The 15,886-nt window shown below is 42.7% G+C and overlaps 1 protein-coding gene across 28 annotated transcripts in view; it reads right to left on the reverse strand.

Moving 5' to 3' along the window:
* LOC114203516 (putative phospholipid-transporting ATPase IIB) overlaps window positions 1-15,886 on the reverse strand; it is an 80,109-nt gene that overhangs the window by 46,394 nt on the left and 17,829 nt on the right. For 25 of the 28 annotated variants that reach the window (XR_015767421.1, XR_015767422.1, XR_015767426.1 and 22 more), the window contains one exon: window positions 12,552-12,725. Coding sequence is in view for 12 of the 28 variants with exons in the window: in XM_088020666.1 (XP_087876792.1) it covers window positions 12,552-12,725 (174 nt within the window). In the remaining 16 variants the exon portion in view is untranslated. The other 3 variants (XM_088020667.1, XR_015767430.1, XR_015767429.1) reach the window with 3 other exon arrangements.

A 15,886-nucleotide genomic window follows, 5' to 3' on the forward strand; every position in this document is an offset into this window, starting at 1 on the left:
CACTGAAAGAGACTTGTATGAGTGCATAATGACTTCTAGAACCTCAGGGAAATGATCTTCCCTGTTTAGACCCTCTCACTGACAAAACCGTTAAGTTTCTGAAGCAATCAATGCTCTTCTATGAGGAGAAAAGGAGAGCCGTGTCGTTTGCAATTCTCAATACACCGCTCAGTGATCCGATGACAAAGGTCCTCGGACATCTACTCTCTCAGGTAATCACTCTTTTCCTCTCTTAAAGAGGACTATTTTAGTAGCATTAATAAAAAATTAAGACTTACGGCTCCATTCAACATTGGGAAAGAACACTGATGTTTAAGGGGATAGGGCCAAAGCTATCTTCCAGTCCGTCCATGTGCCATAGTGTCAGGACTCCAGCAGCACAAACACTTCCACTTCCTGGACATCCAAACCATTATGTTTGGATAGAGAGAATAAACTTTTCTCAAAATACTTAAGAAAATGGTGAAAAGGTATCAAAATCGCCTAAACTAAGCATAAAATAATAATCGTGAATTTAAACTTCAGCATTAACAATTTGGCTTTGCTCAAATCTCCAAACTGCAGAAGGAGACGTAGAATGGCTTATGAAGGCAGGTTGTTGAACTGTATCTTCTAGGTGTAGTCTGGGCTACACCAGCAAGCCAGCAGCAAAAGGCAGAAGCTCTGAACTTCACTCTGTGACAGACTCAGCTGAAAAATTAACATGAAATTTTGTGTGACAATGTCAGTCTCAGGAGGTGTGATTATAAAATGAAGTTGGCATATCAGGACTTCCATCTTGAAATCACTGCATGTCTTCCACGGCAGGTGGGGAGGGCGCACTAGCCCTTTACTCCAATCACACTGACACAATCTTCAGAAGTCGCCTTACTTTGGATAGCACCCACGGTGGCATCCTATAAACTGAAATCGGTGTATCTCTACTGAATCTCTGCCTATTTCTTAGCTGTGCACAGAAAATCTTCAGTCCGGAAGGACAGGAGTGTGCCCTCCAGGTGTGGGCATCCACCTCTCGCCCGCCTGCAGGACTGGGAGCACTGCTACCTTGAGGAGCTCCCTTGGGATGGCAATCCTGAGTGCCAGGGGCACAGCCAAGCAGGTCGGTTCTAAACCACCCCCTAGGACCCATCCCACTTCAACTTTTAAGAACAGATAGCATCCTCCACACATAAAGGATACTTTTAAATCCCAGCAGTTACAAACCAGGATATTGTTAAAGCGATTTAAGATTGCCACAGTACGTATTCCCGCCTTTACTGCCTTTTGTTGGCGGCGGGGGGGGGGGGGGGAGGGTTAAGTAGATTTCAGTAAAATATCAGGGATATGTGATCTTGCTCATGCTTGAATGAAACAAAAACTTAAGTAAGGCTTCAAATACAATATAATCTGCTTCAAATCACTCTTTCTCACCTCCTGTCGCTTTCACCACGCGGCCTGCCCCAAGGTCAGGCTTCTAGCGAGGCTTCTTCCCTCCAGCACGACTCCCCTGGCCACCGGCAGACCTCGCGGCCCCACACGCACCCCTCCCCGCAGCACCAGCCCGCACAGCCCAGCGCTCCAGGGGCGCCTTCCCCAGTCCTTCCCGGCGGCAGCTCTGAATCGCCAACCTCTTACTAGTTGCACACAACACGTTCTCCTGAGGCGCGAACACCTCCGGTCCCGCTGCACCAGACAGACACGCCGCGCGAGCTCGGAGGGGCTCTGCCCTCCTCGGGATGTAATCAGTCCGACACCTGCGGCGGCACCACAGCGACGGGAGACTCACACATTTTACACAGGCGGGAACGGGAGGCCGGAAAGGTACATGATTTCTCTGAGACGAGACAACCAGGCGGGGGCAGAGCGGAGAGCAGAGCCCGACTGCGCGCTGCCCGTCAGCGCAGTGCTCACGCCGCCCCACGGCAGGCCGGGCCCGTCAGAACGCGGCAAACGCCCGGCACAGACGCCACAGGAGCGCCCAGCAGCTCGAGGGGCTGCGTGCGCGTGCGCGAGAGCGCGGGTGATGGGACGGAGCGCGCTGGGGGGCGGGGCGCACCGCGGGGCGCGGCCGGCACCGCGCAGCCGCCCTGAGTCACACTCCGCCGGCTCCAACTCTCCTTCTGGCACAACAAGGGTCCGTGCCTGCGCTGCCCAGCGAAGCGTCCACCGGCCACACGTGACTATTTTCCTACGAATTCACATGAAGTGCAATAAAAAGCCCAGTTCCTCGGTCACATTAGCCACATTTCAAGGGCTCGAGAGCCGTCCTGGCCACTGGCTCCCACAGTGGACACCACAGATCTAGACCATTCCCACGTCACGGGAGTGTCAGGGGCAGGGCTGCCCGTGGGAAGCGCAGCGCAGCAGGTCCAGCAGATGAGACACAAGCCTTCAGCGCTGCAATGACGGCGAAAATCCTCCAGCGAGGTATTCAAATACGAATTCTTGTTCTGAAACACCTAACTGCCTAATATGACAGTTTAATGTACACAAGTCAGACAAATCTAAGATGAAAGAGAAGACGGGCAAAATTAAGTGTGTGAAAAATAAATACAAAATTTAGGAAACGTAATTTTACCGAGTTTACGGCAAAAGGCTCTATAAATGCAAAACCACTCTGTGCGTCACACGAACGCTGCAGACCACAGCCAGAAGAAAAACCTCAACACAACACACTGTGTGCTGTACCTGCAACCGAGGACCCACGAAGTTCCAAAGGCTTCCACGCTATAAACTCTAAATTAAATACCAGGGGCTAAAAACACATATAACTCAACAGTTTACTAATTTTTTTCTCTACAACCTGGTAGAGGGAAAAAAAAAACCCAAGATCCCCAGACTTCCGAGAGGTAACTCAACTATTTGTAACACTTTGCTACTAAGAACTATCAAGAAACAAAAGTGTTATTACTAATTATTTGCTTATGCAAGCACAGAAGCAAGTTGTCGTTAGCCATAATCAAATCACACGCTATTTCACAAAATTAAATGAATACAACGCTTGAGGTTTTACAAGCCTGGAGCACCACCAGAATTGCCACTGGATGATGCAGACAGAAAACAGGACCAGAAAGGAAGACAGGTGACTTGAATGCAAAGAGTAAAGGGCATAAACACCAAACATTTAAAACAAAACGAAACAAAATCTGTAACCCAAAAAGTAAATGTAAGCCTTACTAAGTTGTAGAGCTAAGCAGGAAAATAAAATTATGGACAATTTTTTAGTAAAATATACTGGTAAATACTGATACGGAAAGGGAGAACCTCAGAGACGGTGGGAGAAAATAACCAGGAGCCACAGCTCATAATACTTCCATGCAGACGGAGCATTTTCTAAATGTGTGATCACTCAGGGGACACTCCCCATTTATATATAAGTCACCTGCCATCATCAAGGCAAAGTGACACTAAATCCAATATTGCACAAAGTGTACTCTTCCTTACAACATTGTAGGAGTAGCAGCTTTTCACAAAGGCCTCTATAATCAAAGTAATACTCTCATATTAAATAAAGTACCTTTAATATACCAAGATCCTGTCTCCTAAAGCTTTAACTAGCCATAGTTATATAACTCCCAAACTTTAGAGAGCCTTCTTCCCAACACAACCAAATTTAGACACTTATGCTATCCAACAGGTACCCATGGTTACCAAGAGCGGCACAGCCTACTATCTTCTTCAAAGATTAGCATCTCCCCATGCTTCTGCACTGCAAATGTGCTGCAGGTTCCCTGAAAGTGTAGAGACCCACTAAGAACAGGAACAGTTCCGGTATCTGACATCCCGCCCCCGCCCCCGACCCACCTATCCACCCCACTGTTCCTATGAAAATGCACTCAGTGGCTCCACTTTCCTAAGGGACAGAGTGACTTTTGGTAAGAAGTGAAATCTAAGTCTCCTGAGAAAGACACCACCACCAGCCCCAGAGAACTAGCGTATCGACGTGCATCACAGGAACTCACAGGAAGGACAGTCCAAGTTTTAGAGGGCAGATTACAGTAAAATTTCAATGTGTCAGAGCTGCAATTTTTACCAAATAATAAAAATGAGAAAGCAGTTTTTAAGCCATGAAGAAATTAAAGCCCACTCAGTTGCTAAAACTCGGAAGAATAATTTTAAAATAAGCCTCACTAGTTGGAGTCTACAAACAGAAATACACTGAAATACTTACAACTCATTATTGTTATTTGCTACCTACCTTTATTGCAATATTCACCAACATTTCCTCCTGCAATTAAACTAAGTAATTTTATGTATCTCCTACTCATTGATCCAACACCTAATAATGTTAATAAACATTGTATTTTATAATGCCTAACATTTAGGGGGAAAAAAGTAACAAATACTCAAAAATAAAAATCTGTAAGAAATTAAGAAAATAAAGCTAATCTAAGTTGTTAGATGTACAATTTTGTTGTGTAAGGTGCAGTTTTTATTTATTTTTAAAGATTTTATTTATTTATTTGAGAGAGAAAGAATGAGAGAGAGCATGAGGGGGGGAGGGTCAGAGGGAGAAGCAGACTCCCCGCCGAGCAGGGAGCCCGATGCAGGACTCGATCCCAGGACCCTGGGAGCATGACCTGAGCCGAAGGCAGACGCTTAACCGACTGAGCCACCCAGGCACCCAAGGTGCAGTTTTTAATTTAAACAGTAATTTCTCAGTATGGCAGATAGCACTGAACAAGAAGCGCGCCGACAATATCCCGGATCACTGCTTATTCCGTACAGCAAAAAAGACACACGTCAGTGCCATACAGACTGATTAGAACCCACCAACACGGTTCAGTTAGTTTTATCTACACGATCACCACTTACAGAGATAAAGAGTTTATATACACATCTATTATGTGTTATTGTTTTAATGTCCCCCAAACATGGGTGTTTTGCTAACATCTACATCTGGAATATTAACATTTTCCTTTAAAAAAAAGTAATATATTACAAATAAAATCCAAAATTTGTCTATGTTCCATTTGGTAAAAACAAAGTGCTATAAAAGACCAAACATAATTAATTCCACAATGGGGGCATCTGGCTGGCTCAGTCAGAAAAGCGTGTGATTCTTGATCTCGGGATCGTGAGTTCAAGATCCATGTTGAGTGTGGGGATTACTTAAATCAATAAAACCTTCAAAAAATAAATTCAACAATGTTTTCAACACTATGAAAAGACTCCTAACATTAAAAGTCCGTAACTGTTGGCAACTCTTTGGGAGCACGGATTAAGTACCACTTCCATAGCACACAAGCCCCCTAATTTTAGAGTCCACACCATTAACACTAAACGGTCCATGTCCTCAGAGTTTGTGCCTGTCAGTACCCACGCCCACCTCCTCTGTGTTTTCAGCCATCTCTGACGGCTCCTGTAGCATTCATTCAGTGATTCTCCATGCACACAGATACAGCTTCTCAGCCTCCTCGACTCCAGCGATCCTCATGCCGGGTTCCCCTTAGGATGGCGAGACCGGCCTTTATCCACTTACAGACACCAGTCAGGATTAGTCTTCTTGGGAGCACAACTCCTCACCCTAGCACTTTTCCCAGACCACAGAGCAAAGAGCAAGGGCTTTGGTTTGTCAAAGGAGACCTTGGTTCAGTTTCTGGCTTGGCCCCAGACCATCACAAGAGGGACTTTTCCAGTTCTTGGCTGTAGACAGTGCTGAGCATGGACGCCCAGCTCCCGAAGAAGGTGCGTACCACGGAGAAGAGCACCGGCAGGACGGCTCCCACTCATGCCTTCGCCCTGCGCGCGTGGAGGACACACAGCTGTGAGCTGCACACCACAGCCATGAAAAGATGACTTCTAATGGCGGCTCCACCCAGATTCCTCTGCTGCAAGCTCTTTCCTCGGTTCACAGCCCTGGGCACCCCCCACCCCCAGCTCCCACAGCCACACTTCCACTGCCAAGTCTGCGACAGGTCAGGCTCTCTCACGGACAGACAGTCCTAACATGACACTGGATTCCAAACAAATGCACGACTACTGACCTTCCGTCGTCGGTGACTGATCTCTCCACCAAAGCACGACCGATTCTCCCACGTTCTCAGTCCTCATCTGAATCCCCGTCGCCTCCCCACTCAAATGACCCCACGTTCCCAACTAAGGGTAAAAGTCATCCTCTCCACCACCACTTCACTCTTCCACTCCTACCCTTCCCCCTGCCTAAAAGGATGGACAGTAGTCTGCTTTCCCAAAACTGTCTTTCTCCCCCAAGGTGTCCCTTTCCTTTATTTTTCAAAGACCTACACCACATGTCCCTTGACGTTTTCAGAAACGTCATCCTTCTGTGTGGCTTCCCTTAATCCCAATGATAACAGGACACTGAAACCTCCATCTCCAGATCCTGCTTCTGAATCTGACAGGATTGTCTGTATGGACACTAACCCAATACAAGATAGATTTTAATTAAGAAAACTGTCAATAGTTTTAGATGAGCAATCTAGGAAAAAAAAACAAAAACAAAATCCATCGCTCACATCATACTTAATGGTGAAATACTGAAAGCTTTCTAGGACTATGAACAAGGAGCAAGAAGGTACACTCACCACTGCTATTCCATATAATAGTGTATGTTCCAGACAGACCCATAAGGCAAAAAAAGAAAAGAAAAGGCATACAGGCTATAAAACAAAGACATAAAACTGTTTGCAGATGACAGGATTGTCCAAGTAGAAAATTACACGGAATCTACACAAACACTCTTGGCACTAACAGTAAGTTTAGCAAGGCTATAGGATACAAGACAAACACAAAATCCAACTCTAGTTCTATACACCAGCAATGAACATGTGGAAACCAAAATTTAAAATACCAGTTACAAACATGAAGAAGGAAAAAGAAAAAAAAAAAAAAAGAAGAAGAAATACTTAGGAATAAATCGAACATGTATAAGACCTGTGTACTGAAAACTACAAAATGCTGATAAAAAGGTCAAAGTTCTCAATAAATGGAGAGAGGTAAACCGTGATCTAGACGATTCAACACAATAAAATGTCATTTCCCCCAAGTTAATATACAGGTAAAACATAATTCCTATCAAAATCCCTGAAAAGATTTTACAGACTGGGCTAGATTATTTTAAAATGTCTATGGAAAGGCCTAATAGCTAGATGGCTAAGAAAATCTTGAAAAAGAATAAAATACAAGGAATCAACCTACCCCATTTGAAGACTTAGATAAAGAGACAGTTCTCCAGACTGGGTAGCACTAGCAGGGCAGACGAAGGGACAATACAGGCAACAAGCCCCACTCGTGTGCAGCCAAATGACCAGAGACACAGGCATAAAAGCAGTTCAACAATGGTGCTGGAGCATTTGGATATACATAGGCAAAAAATAAATCTAAACCAAAACTTCCCACCTTGTACAAAAGTAACTCAAAAAGGATCTAAATAATGTTAAACTATAAAACTTACAGAAGAAAATCTTTGAGACACAGGGCTGGGTGAAAAGTTCTTAGACGTGACAATCAAAGTGCAGTGCTCAAAAGAAAAAAAACAAACAGTTGGACTTCATCAAAATGAAAGACTTTGGATCTGTGGAAAAACTCTTAGAGGATGAAAAGACAAGCTACAGAATGGAAGAAAATATTTGCAAACTACCCACCTAACAGAAGACTCACAAGTGAAATATATAAAGAACTCTTAAAACTTCACCAGAAAAAAAACCAAACCAAGAAGAAAATAGAATGGACCTACAGACACATTTACTGAAGAGGACATGCCTATGGCAAATAAGACAGTGAACCTCACTAGGCCTTTAGAAAATGCAAACAACCTGAGGCCACAAAGAGCTGTCAGTACACACATATTCTAACAGCTAAAATAAAAAACAGCGACAACAAGGTTGACAAGGAGATACTGAATCTCTCCTTCACTGCTGGTGGGAATGTGAAATGGTACAACCACTCCGGGAAACAGTTCAGCACTTTCATAAAAAACTAAACATATGCTTATTATGCAACCCAGCAACCGCACTCCTGAGCATTTAGCCCAGAGAGAGGAAAACTTATGTCCATACAAAAAAAAAAAAAACCTGTACATGATGATTCATAGCAGCTTTATTTGGAACATCCAAAAACTTGAAACAATCTAAGTGTCCTATAGTAGGTGAATGCTTAAACAAACATTCATCCATCCCCTGGAATGCCAGTCAGCAGTTAAAAGGAAAAACTATCGATACAACTACGTGAGTGGTTATCAAGGGCCCTGTGTTGACTGGAGTAGGCCAATCTCCAAAAATCACAAGTTGAATGGTTTCACTTATTTGACATTCTCAAAATTAAAATTATAGAAATAGAGACGGATTAGTGGTTGCCAGAGGCTAGGGCCTGGGGTAGGAGAGAGAACATGACTATAGAAGGCAGCAGACAGGAGACACCTGCGGTAATGGGACAGTTCTGTATCTTTACTGCAGTGGTGGTTACACAGACCTACACATGTAGTAAAACGTAGTGAACTATATACAGTTTATACCAGCATCAACTTTCTGGTTCGATGCAACCACTGGGGGGCGCCTGGGTGGCTCAGTCAGTTAAGCGGCTGCCTTTGGCTCGGGGTCCCGTGATCCAGTTGCACCTGGGGCTCCCTGCTCAGCAGGGAGCCTGCTTCTCCCTCTCCCTCGGCCCCTCCCCACCTCAGGCTCACTCTTTCGCTCTCAAACAAATGGATAAAATCTTTAAAAAAAAAAAAAAAAAGATGCAACCACTGGGGGAAACTGGGTGAAGGATAAGCAGGACCCCTCTATACTAAGTTTGCAATTTCCTGTAAAGCTGTAATTATTTCAAAAGAAAAGGTTTTGTTTTTTAAGATTTTATTTATTGAGAGAGGGGGGGAGTGAGAGAGCATGAGCAGGAGAGAGGGGCACGGGTAGAGGGAGAAGCAGGCTCCTGATGTGGGACTGGATCCCAGAACCCTGGGATCATGACATGAGCTGAAAGCAGATGCTTAACGAACTGAGCCACCCAGGCGCCGCCAGAAAAGTTTTTTTTTTTTAAATAAAACAAAGTAAAAGGATGAAAATCATATACCATGCAAATACTAATCAAAGAAAGCTGGGAGAGAGAGAGAGCAAAAGAGAGAGACAAACCAAGAAACAAGTGTTAATAACAGAGGACAGACGGACGCTCACCAGAGGGAGGTGGGTGGGGGAGGGACACAGGTGAAGGGGATGAAGGAGGGCACTTGTGTTAAGCACAGGGTGACGTATGGAAACCTGAAGCTAATATAACGCCGCATGTCAACTAACTGGAATTAAAATAAAGAAATAAAAATAAAGAAAGCTGGTATCATTTCATAATGTCTATTGAAGATAGACATTATGAGCCCACATAGAAGAAATATTATCAGATAAAGATCAATCCAACAGTGAGTTAGTAACCCTACACTCGCATCATCTAATAACATACTCTAAAATATATAAAGCAAAATGACATAATTTAAAGCAGTAGACACATCCTCAAAGATGTTGAGACTCACACAAGCTTCTCAGTAACTGATAAGTAAACTTCGAATATGAATACAGAAGATTCAAACAAGACTATTAACAAATTAATCAAATAAGTGGATAAAATCTTTTTAAAAAAAAAAGCAACACAGAGCAACACAGTCAACAAAAAAGGACAAATTCTTTTCAAATACACACAGAAAATTGACTAACACTGCCCATATACGATGAATCATAAAGTAAGTCTCAACACATTACAGAGACTGAAAGAAAAAAATCCCAAGTATGTTCTCGGGCCACAGTGGAATTAAGATAAAGTCGATCACATGGCACCGGGGTGGCTCAGTCCATGAAGCGTCTGACTTCAACTCAGATCATGATCTCAGGACCCTGGGATCCAGCCCCAGTGTCTCCAGTCTCCCAGCTCAGCAGGGAGTCTGCTTCTCCCTCTCCATCTGCCCCTCTCCCACCGCTTATGCTCTCTCTCTCTTGCTCTCACTTTCTCTCCCTCAAATAAAAAATAAAATCTTTAAAAAAAAAAAGATAACAGTCAATTACAAAAAGATAATCAGGAAAATTCCTGACTGGAAATTAATCAGCATGGTTCTAAACTGAACATCAACTAAAGCAGAAATGGCAATGTAAATCAAAATATTTTGAACTAAATAGTAATAATAATACCATGTGTCAAAACTGAAATGCATCTATTTTTAAAAAAGAAAAAAGTACAATGCTGGTGACCTGAGAATCCATCTAACGAAGCCAGAAAAAGAAAGGCAAGTTAAACTCAGTATGAAAAAAATTAAGGGCAGACCAGACTTCAATGACACAGGAAGCAGACATCCTAAGAGGGACACAGTGTCACTCATACAGTGTCCCAGAGAATGTTTAACCTGAATCTAATGGCGAGGAGACCTCAGACAGACCAAAACCTGAAATGTTCTATAAAATACCTGTTGTGTAGTTCCCATAAACATCAATGGAATGCAAGACAAAGTTAGGGCAAGAGTGGCTCCAGATTCATGGAGATGGCTCATGGAGATGGCCACCTAAATGCCAGGCCAGCCTAGAGAGGAAGGGTGCTCTGTGGGCAGGAGACAGAGCTGTGTCAGAGCAAAATCTCCTGAACGTGGCAACTGCCTGGTGGCCATGTACGAAAATAGCCTCTTCCTAAGAAACATGCACGGAACACTAAGATCAAAGAGGAGTGAGGTAACAAGCAACCTCGTCTGAAATCACTCTGAAAATAACAGTGAGATATAAAGAGAATGGTCAATAAATGTGGCAAAAGATTAAACATTAGTGATCTTAGGCAAAGGGCATAGGAGGAATTCTTGCAACTTTTCTATAAGTTTGGATTTATTTCAAGATAAAAGTGAATTTATTTCAAGTCTGGATTTATTTCATGATAAAAGCTTAAAATTTCAAAAGCAAAGACAACACCAGAAGTTTGGCTCTTTGAAAAGAACTGATAACCTCCTATCAAGATTAACAGGGAAAAGGGAGAGATAAATTAACAATATCAGGAATAATAAAATGTGACATCCCTCCAGAACCTCATACATTTTCTATTACAGGAATTTATATATTTGAAAGTAGATAAACCCCTTGAAAAGCACAAAGCATCACAAGGGACACAAGAAAAAACAATTCTGCATAGCCCTGCAAGTGTTAAAAGGAATTAAGTCTAGACAAGGTTAAGTACCCCCAAAGAATACTCCAGGAATATTGGCTATTTAACCTAGAAAATGTTTTGTGAAAAAACTGTCTCACTCATTAAAAATTAATAACACAAGTCAGTGATTTCTAAAGCCTTGTTTAGCCATGAAATTGCTTCTTCATATGAACAGCTTACAATATACAGGAAAGATAAAGACAGACACTAATTGGAAGCTGAGAGGGGGTGATAAGCCTAAATCCTGCTCAGGCTCACTTCCCGATTCTGCGTGGTCGATCTCTTTGAGGGATTCCTCAGAGTCCCTGGGAGTCCACACACCACTGTTTGAATACCACTATGTGAGCCGACCCCAAAATCAAATTGGTTGTAAAAACATCTTTTTACAAACTTCTAAAGAGATAATGAGGATGATATATAAGGTATCTTTCTACAATGACTTGTATCTCTTTTATGGTCAAAGGGATCTAAGTTCATGATGGTTAAGAAAGGCACTGACCACAAACTTTAAAGAGCAGAAAGACTATCAAAGCAGTAATTTATTCGACATACCCCACTCAAGTTATGTTGGCATCAGTCAGCTGAAATCTTGCTCTACCCGTCCCTAGGGCTGGAGGACAGTCAATGGCCAAGTGTCCTAGACACAGAGTGTGGTTTCACAGACCAGCCTCTAAAGTCAAGGGTGAGCACAGCTGATGAAGTTTATCTCAACCACCAGTGAACTTGTTTAAATATGAGCAGGTCTTACCTTTGTTTCTTTCTGGTTAAATTTACTGAAGAATCTTCTTCCAAGTCAAAGCATTTGAGTCAAATAATACACAGAGTTCCAGTATTATTAAACTGCATTTTACAGGCCCATAATACACAGAGTTACAGTATTATTAAACTGCATTTTACAGGCCCCTACCTGCCTTTCTGGATGAGAGCAGGACCGAAGATGGAAGAGAGCACGGTTTACAAATGCTGACACAGTGACCAGAATTGACTCTACCATGCAATCAATACAAAACCACTAATCTTTCTCCACTTTCTAAACATTTAAACGTCGCATGAAAAAAGTGAACTTGAGGACGCCTGGGTGGTTCCGTCGATTAAGCGTCTGCCTTCAGCTCAAGGTCATGATCCCAGGGTCCTGGGATCGAGCCCCACATCAGGCTCCTTGCTCAGCGGGGAGTCTGCTTGTCCCTCTGCCGCTCCCCCTGCTTGTGCTCTCTGTTTCCCTCTGACCAATAAATAAATACAATCTTTAAAAAAAGAAAGTGACCTTGGCATTCTGTCCTTTTCTGATTAGCAATGTTTGGTTTTGACTAATGTTTAACACTTTCCGTTATGTCATTTTATTGAGAGTGTCTTCTTTATTTGATATAAAAATAAGTATGTTAGAAGCCGAGTTTCTAAATACCTTAACTGTATACCTGAGGGCATAGGAAATTAGGCAGCAAGAGATCACAAACCTGGTGCAGAGGAACTTCCATCCTCCACAGACAAACCACTCTAGTCCTCTTCTTCTCTGTCTGATCCTAGCTCGTGGTAACGTGTGGTAATCACTTTCATCATTCTCGAAGCCTTCTTCAGACATCATTAATGGCATTTCATCCAAATGGGCAGACTCATCTTCCAGCTGGTACCTGGTCAGAGGTAAGGAGAGAATGCTGAGGCAGGCCAAGCAGCCTTCTGTCACCGGTAAGGGTATTATTTAAGACAAGAGCTGGTCCCATTCTACTAACCACATTTTTCTTTTTTCTTCAAACTAAGCTGTCTACAGCAGAGGCAAACCATTATAAATGAGGGATGCTACTTTCCTTTACAAAAAATGTATTTAGCCAGGGTCAGAAGGAAAGGAACAGGCTGCCCAAGGAAGCGAACATGACCACGCTAGAAGGGGAGCCCTCCACAAAGCCACTGGTGTGAACAGTCAGCTCAACAGTACCACCCACTCATGGTGTTCAATTCAGGAATATAAAAACAATCACCCAAAATATTAGCAAAAAATGTATACTTCCAGGTCATATCTAAATACTCTGCTACAGATCGATTGGATATAAAATGTGCCCAACTTTACATTCATCAATCAAAGTCGTGGAAGTGACTTTTGAACTATGGAAGTATCTTCTTTTGAAAGGTGGGAACACGGTCCCTTGGTTTGTTGTCAGATTTGATATACGCAGCAAGGATGCTATGTCCCACTTACACTTACTCTCTGTCTCTGTTATTCCCTTTTCTGAATTTTCTATTCAAGGAAATAATTTCCTCCACAACCAGCATCCCTTTCAGAGTTCAATAATCCTCTTCTGATTCCAAAAACAGGCAGCCTACTGTATCAAGTTCCCATTTTATCTCTCCTCAATCACAGACATATGTACATTTTAAAACTAAAAGCTTACTTTGAGAACCAAAAATTCATCAGAAAGTAGATTGCAGAGCCCACGAATGCTATCTTATTTGATTTTACATCAAACCTGTGGTAGGTATTCACCTCAATTGTAAAAATCAGAGCACAGACCTGTGTGTCCCCGGGACATGATGGTAGTCACTGAAACTGAAATTTCCCATCGCACCCTCTGAAGTCCACAGACTTTATACAAGACAAATAAAACCAACCAAGCCCACAACTACAGCATAAATGAGTGCCAGACAATACTACAATCTACTTAAAGACAACAGCAAGCTGAAACAGGATAAAGTCAAAGGAAATCACAAAAAGCACACTCATCAAACTACTCGAAGCAAAGATGAAGGAAAAATTCTTGGAAGGAGCCAGAAGAAAACAACTCATTACATGGAGAAGCCCATCAATTCAAATGCCCATGGACTTCTCATGGAGAGAGATGAGGCCAGAGGACAGGAACTCCATGTCTAAGTGCTGAAAGGGAAAAAGGCTCAACCCAGAATTCTATATCCAGCAAAAAGATCCTCCAGGAATGAAGGCAGAACAAAAACATTCTCAGATGAAAGATAAAACTTGGAGGGTATGTTACCATCTGACCTCATACAAAAGAAAGCTAAAGAAAGTTTCAAGACGAAGAAAAATGATACCATCAAGAAACTTGGATTTTTGGAAATAAAGAACACAAAATTCTTTAAAACGTGTATGACTATTGAAAGCAAAAGCTGTCACATCATCTGGTGAAGTTTTCAGTGTAGAAAGATGTGAATGGATATGGCGGCTATCCTGTAAGAAGCAGGCAATTCCATAGCTTACATTAAGTGTAAAATATGAACAGTGAAAAGTTAGCTATGTATATTGCAATCCTTAGCGTGGAGCTTCTCAACAGCGGTACCATTAACATTTTGGGTCTCAGAATTCTGTTGATGGAGCTGTCCTGTGCATTGTGGAGCGTTCAACAGCAAACCAGGCCACTACACATTTGATGCCAGTAGCAGTATTCCCCCAGTCGTGACAATAAAAATGTGTCCAGATGTCACCAAATGTCACCTGGAGGACAAAAATCACTACCTACAAAAAAATAAAAATACTTGAAATATAATGGCATATAATGTTAAAAGATTAAAAGTAAAAAGATGGAAAAAGATATGATACAAATACTCGTTCAAAGGAAAAAAAGTAGCTACTATAAGACAAAGAAGACATCAAAAAAATAAAATGAAAGAACCGCCCAGGATAAAGAAGAACATTACATAATGATAAAAGATCAAATCACCCATAAGCTCTAACAATCATAAATGTGCATGCACCTACCACCAGTTTCAAAGTACACAAAGTATGAAATATGTAAGTAAAAGGAGAAAGAAACAAATCCATAATACTGCCGGAAGACTTCGTAACTCCTCTCTCAGTAATTAATGGAAGAAACAGTATCAGAAAGGACAGAAAGACATGGTCAGCACTGTCAGCCAACCTACCCTGGCACTCCACCCTGTCCGGCAGAATGTTCTCATCAAGTGCACCATGAACACTCATCCCCACGGACCACAACCTGGGCCATAACACAAACTAACAAATTCAAAAGAACTGAAATTAGACAAAGTATGTTCTCTTACCATAAAGGAATTTCTTTTTTTTATAAAGATTTTATTTATTTATTTCACAGAGAGAGACACAGCGAGAGAGGGAACACAAGCAGGGGAAGTGGGAGAGGGAGGAGCAGACTCCCCGCTGAGCAGGGAGCCCGATGTGGGGCTCGATGCCAGGACCCTGAGATCATGACCTGAGCTGAAGGCAGATGTTTAACGACTGAGCCACCCAGGCGCCCCATAAAGGAATTTCTTTTAAAAATCAGTAACAGAAAGGGACGCCTGGGTGGCTCAGGTGCTTAAGGGTCTGCCTCAGCTCAGGTCATGATCTTAGGGTCCTGGGATCGAGTCCTGCTTCTGGCTCCATGCTCAGTGGGGAGTCTGCTTCTCCCTCTTCCCTTCCCCCCACTCATGCTTGCACTCTCTCTCTCTCTGAAACAAATAAATAAATCTTAAAAAAAAAAAATCAGGGGCACCTAGGTGACTCAGCCAGTTAAGCGTCTGCCTACAGCTCAGGTCGTGATCCCAGGGTCCTGGGATCAAGCTCTCTGCTCAGCGGGGAGTCTGCTTCTCCCTCTGCCACTCTCTCCCTGCTCATGCTCTCTTTCTCTCACTCTCTCTCAAATAAAATCTTTAAAAATAACTTTAGAAATAAATCAGTAACAGAAAGATATTTGGAAAATCCACTAATAACTGGCGGGGGGGGGGATTTGGGAACAAATTTGGGAAGCAGCATTTGGGAACAAAACTGTCACGATGCTGGAGAATCATCCAATTCTTCACAACTGCAAATGGAAACTTACGAACAGCAGAA

This window comes from Eumetopias jubatus, unplaced genomic scaffold, assembly GCF_037043125.1.
Source record: "Eumetopias jubatus isolate StellerSeaLion01/CBP00866 unplaced genomic scaffold, mEumJub1_p1.0 scaffold_99, whole genome shotgun sequence".
Taxonomy (NCBI): Eukaryota; Metazoa; Chordata; class Mammalia; order Carnivora; family Otariidae; genus Eumetopias; species Eumetopias jubatus.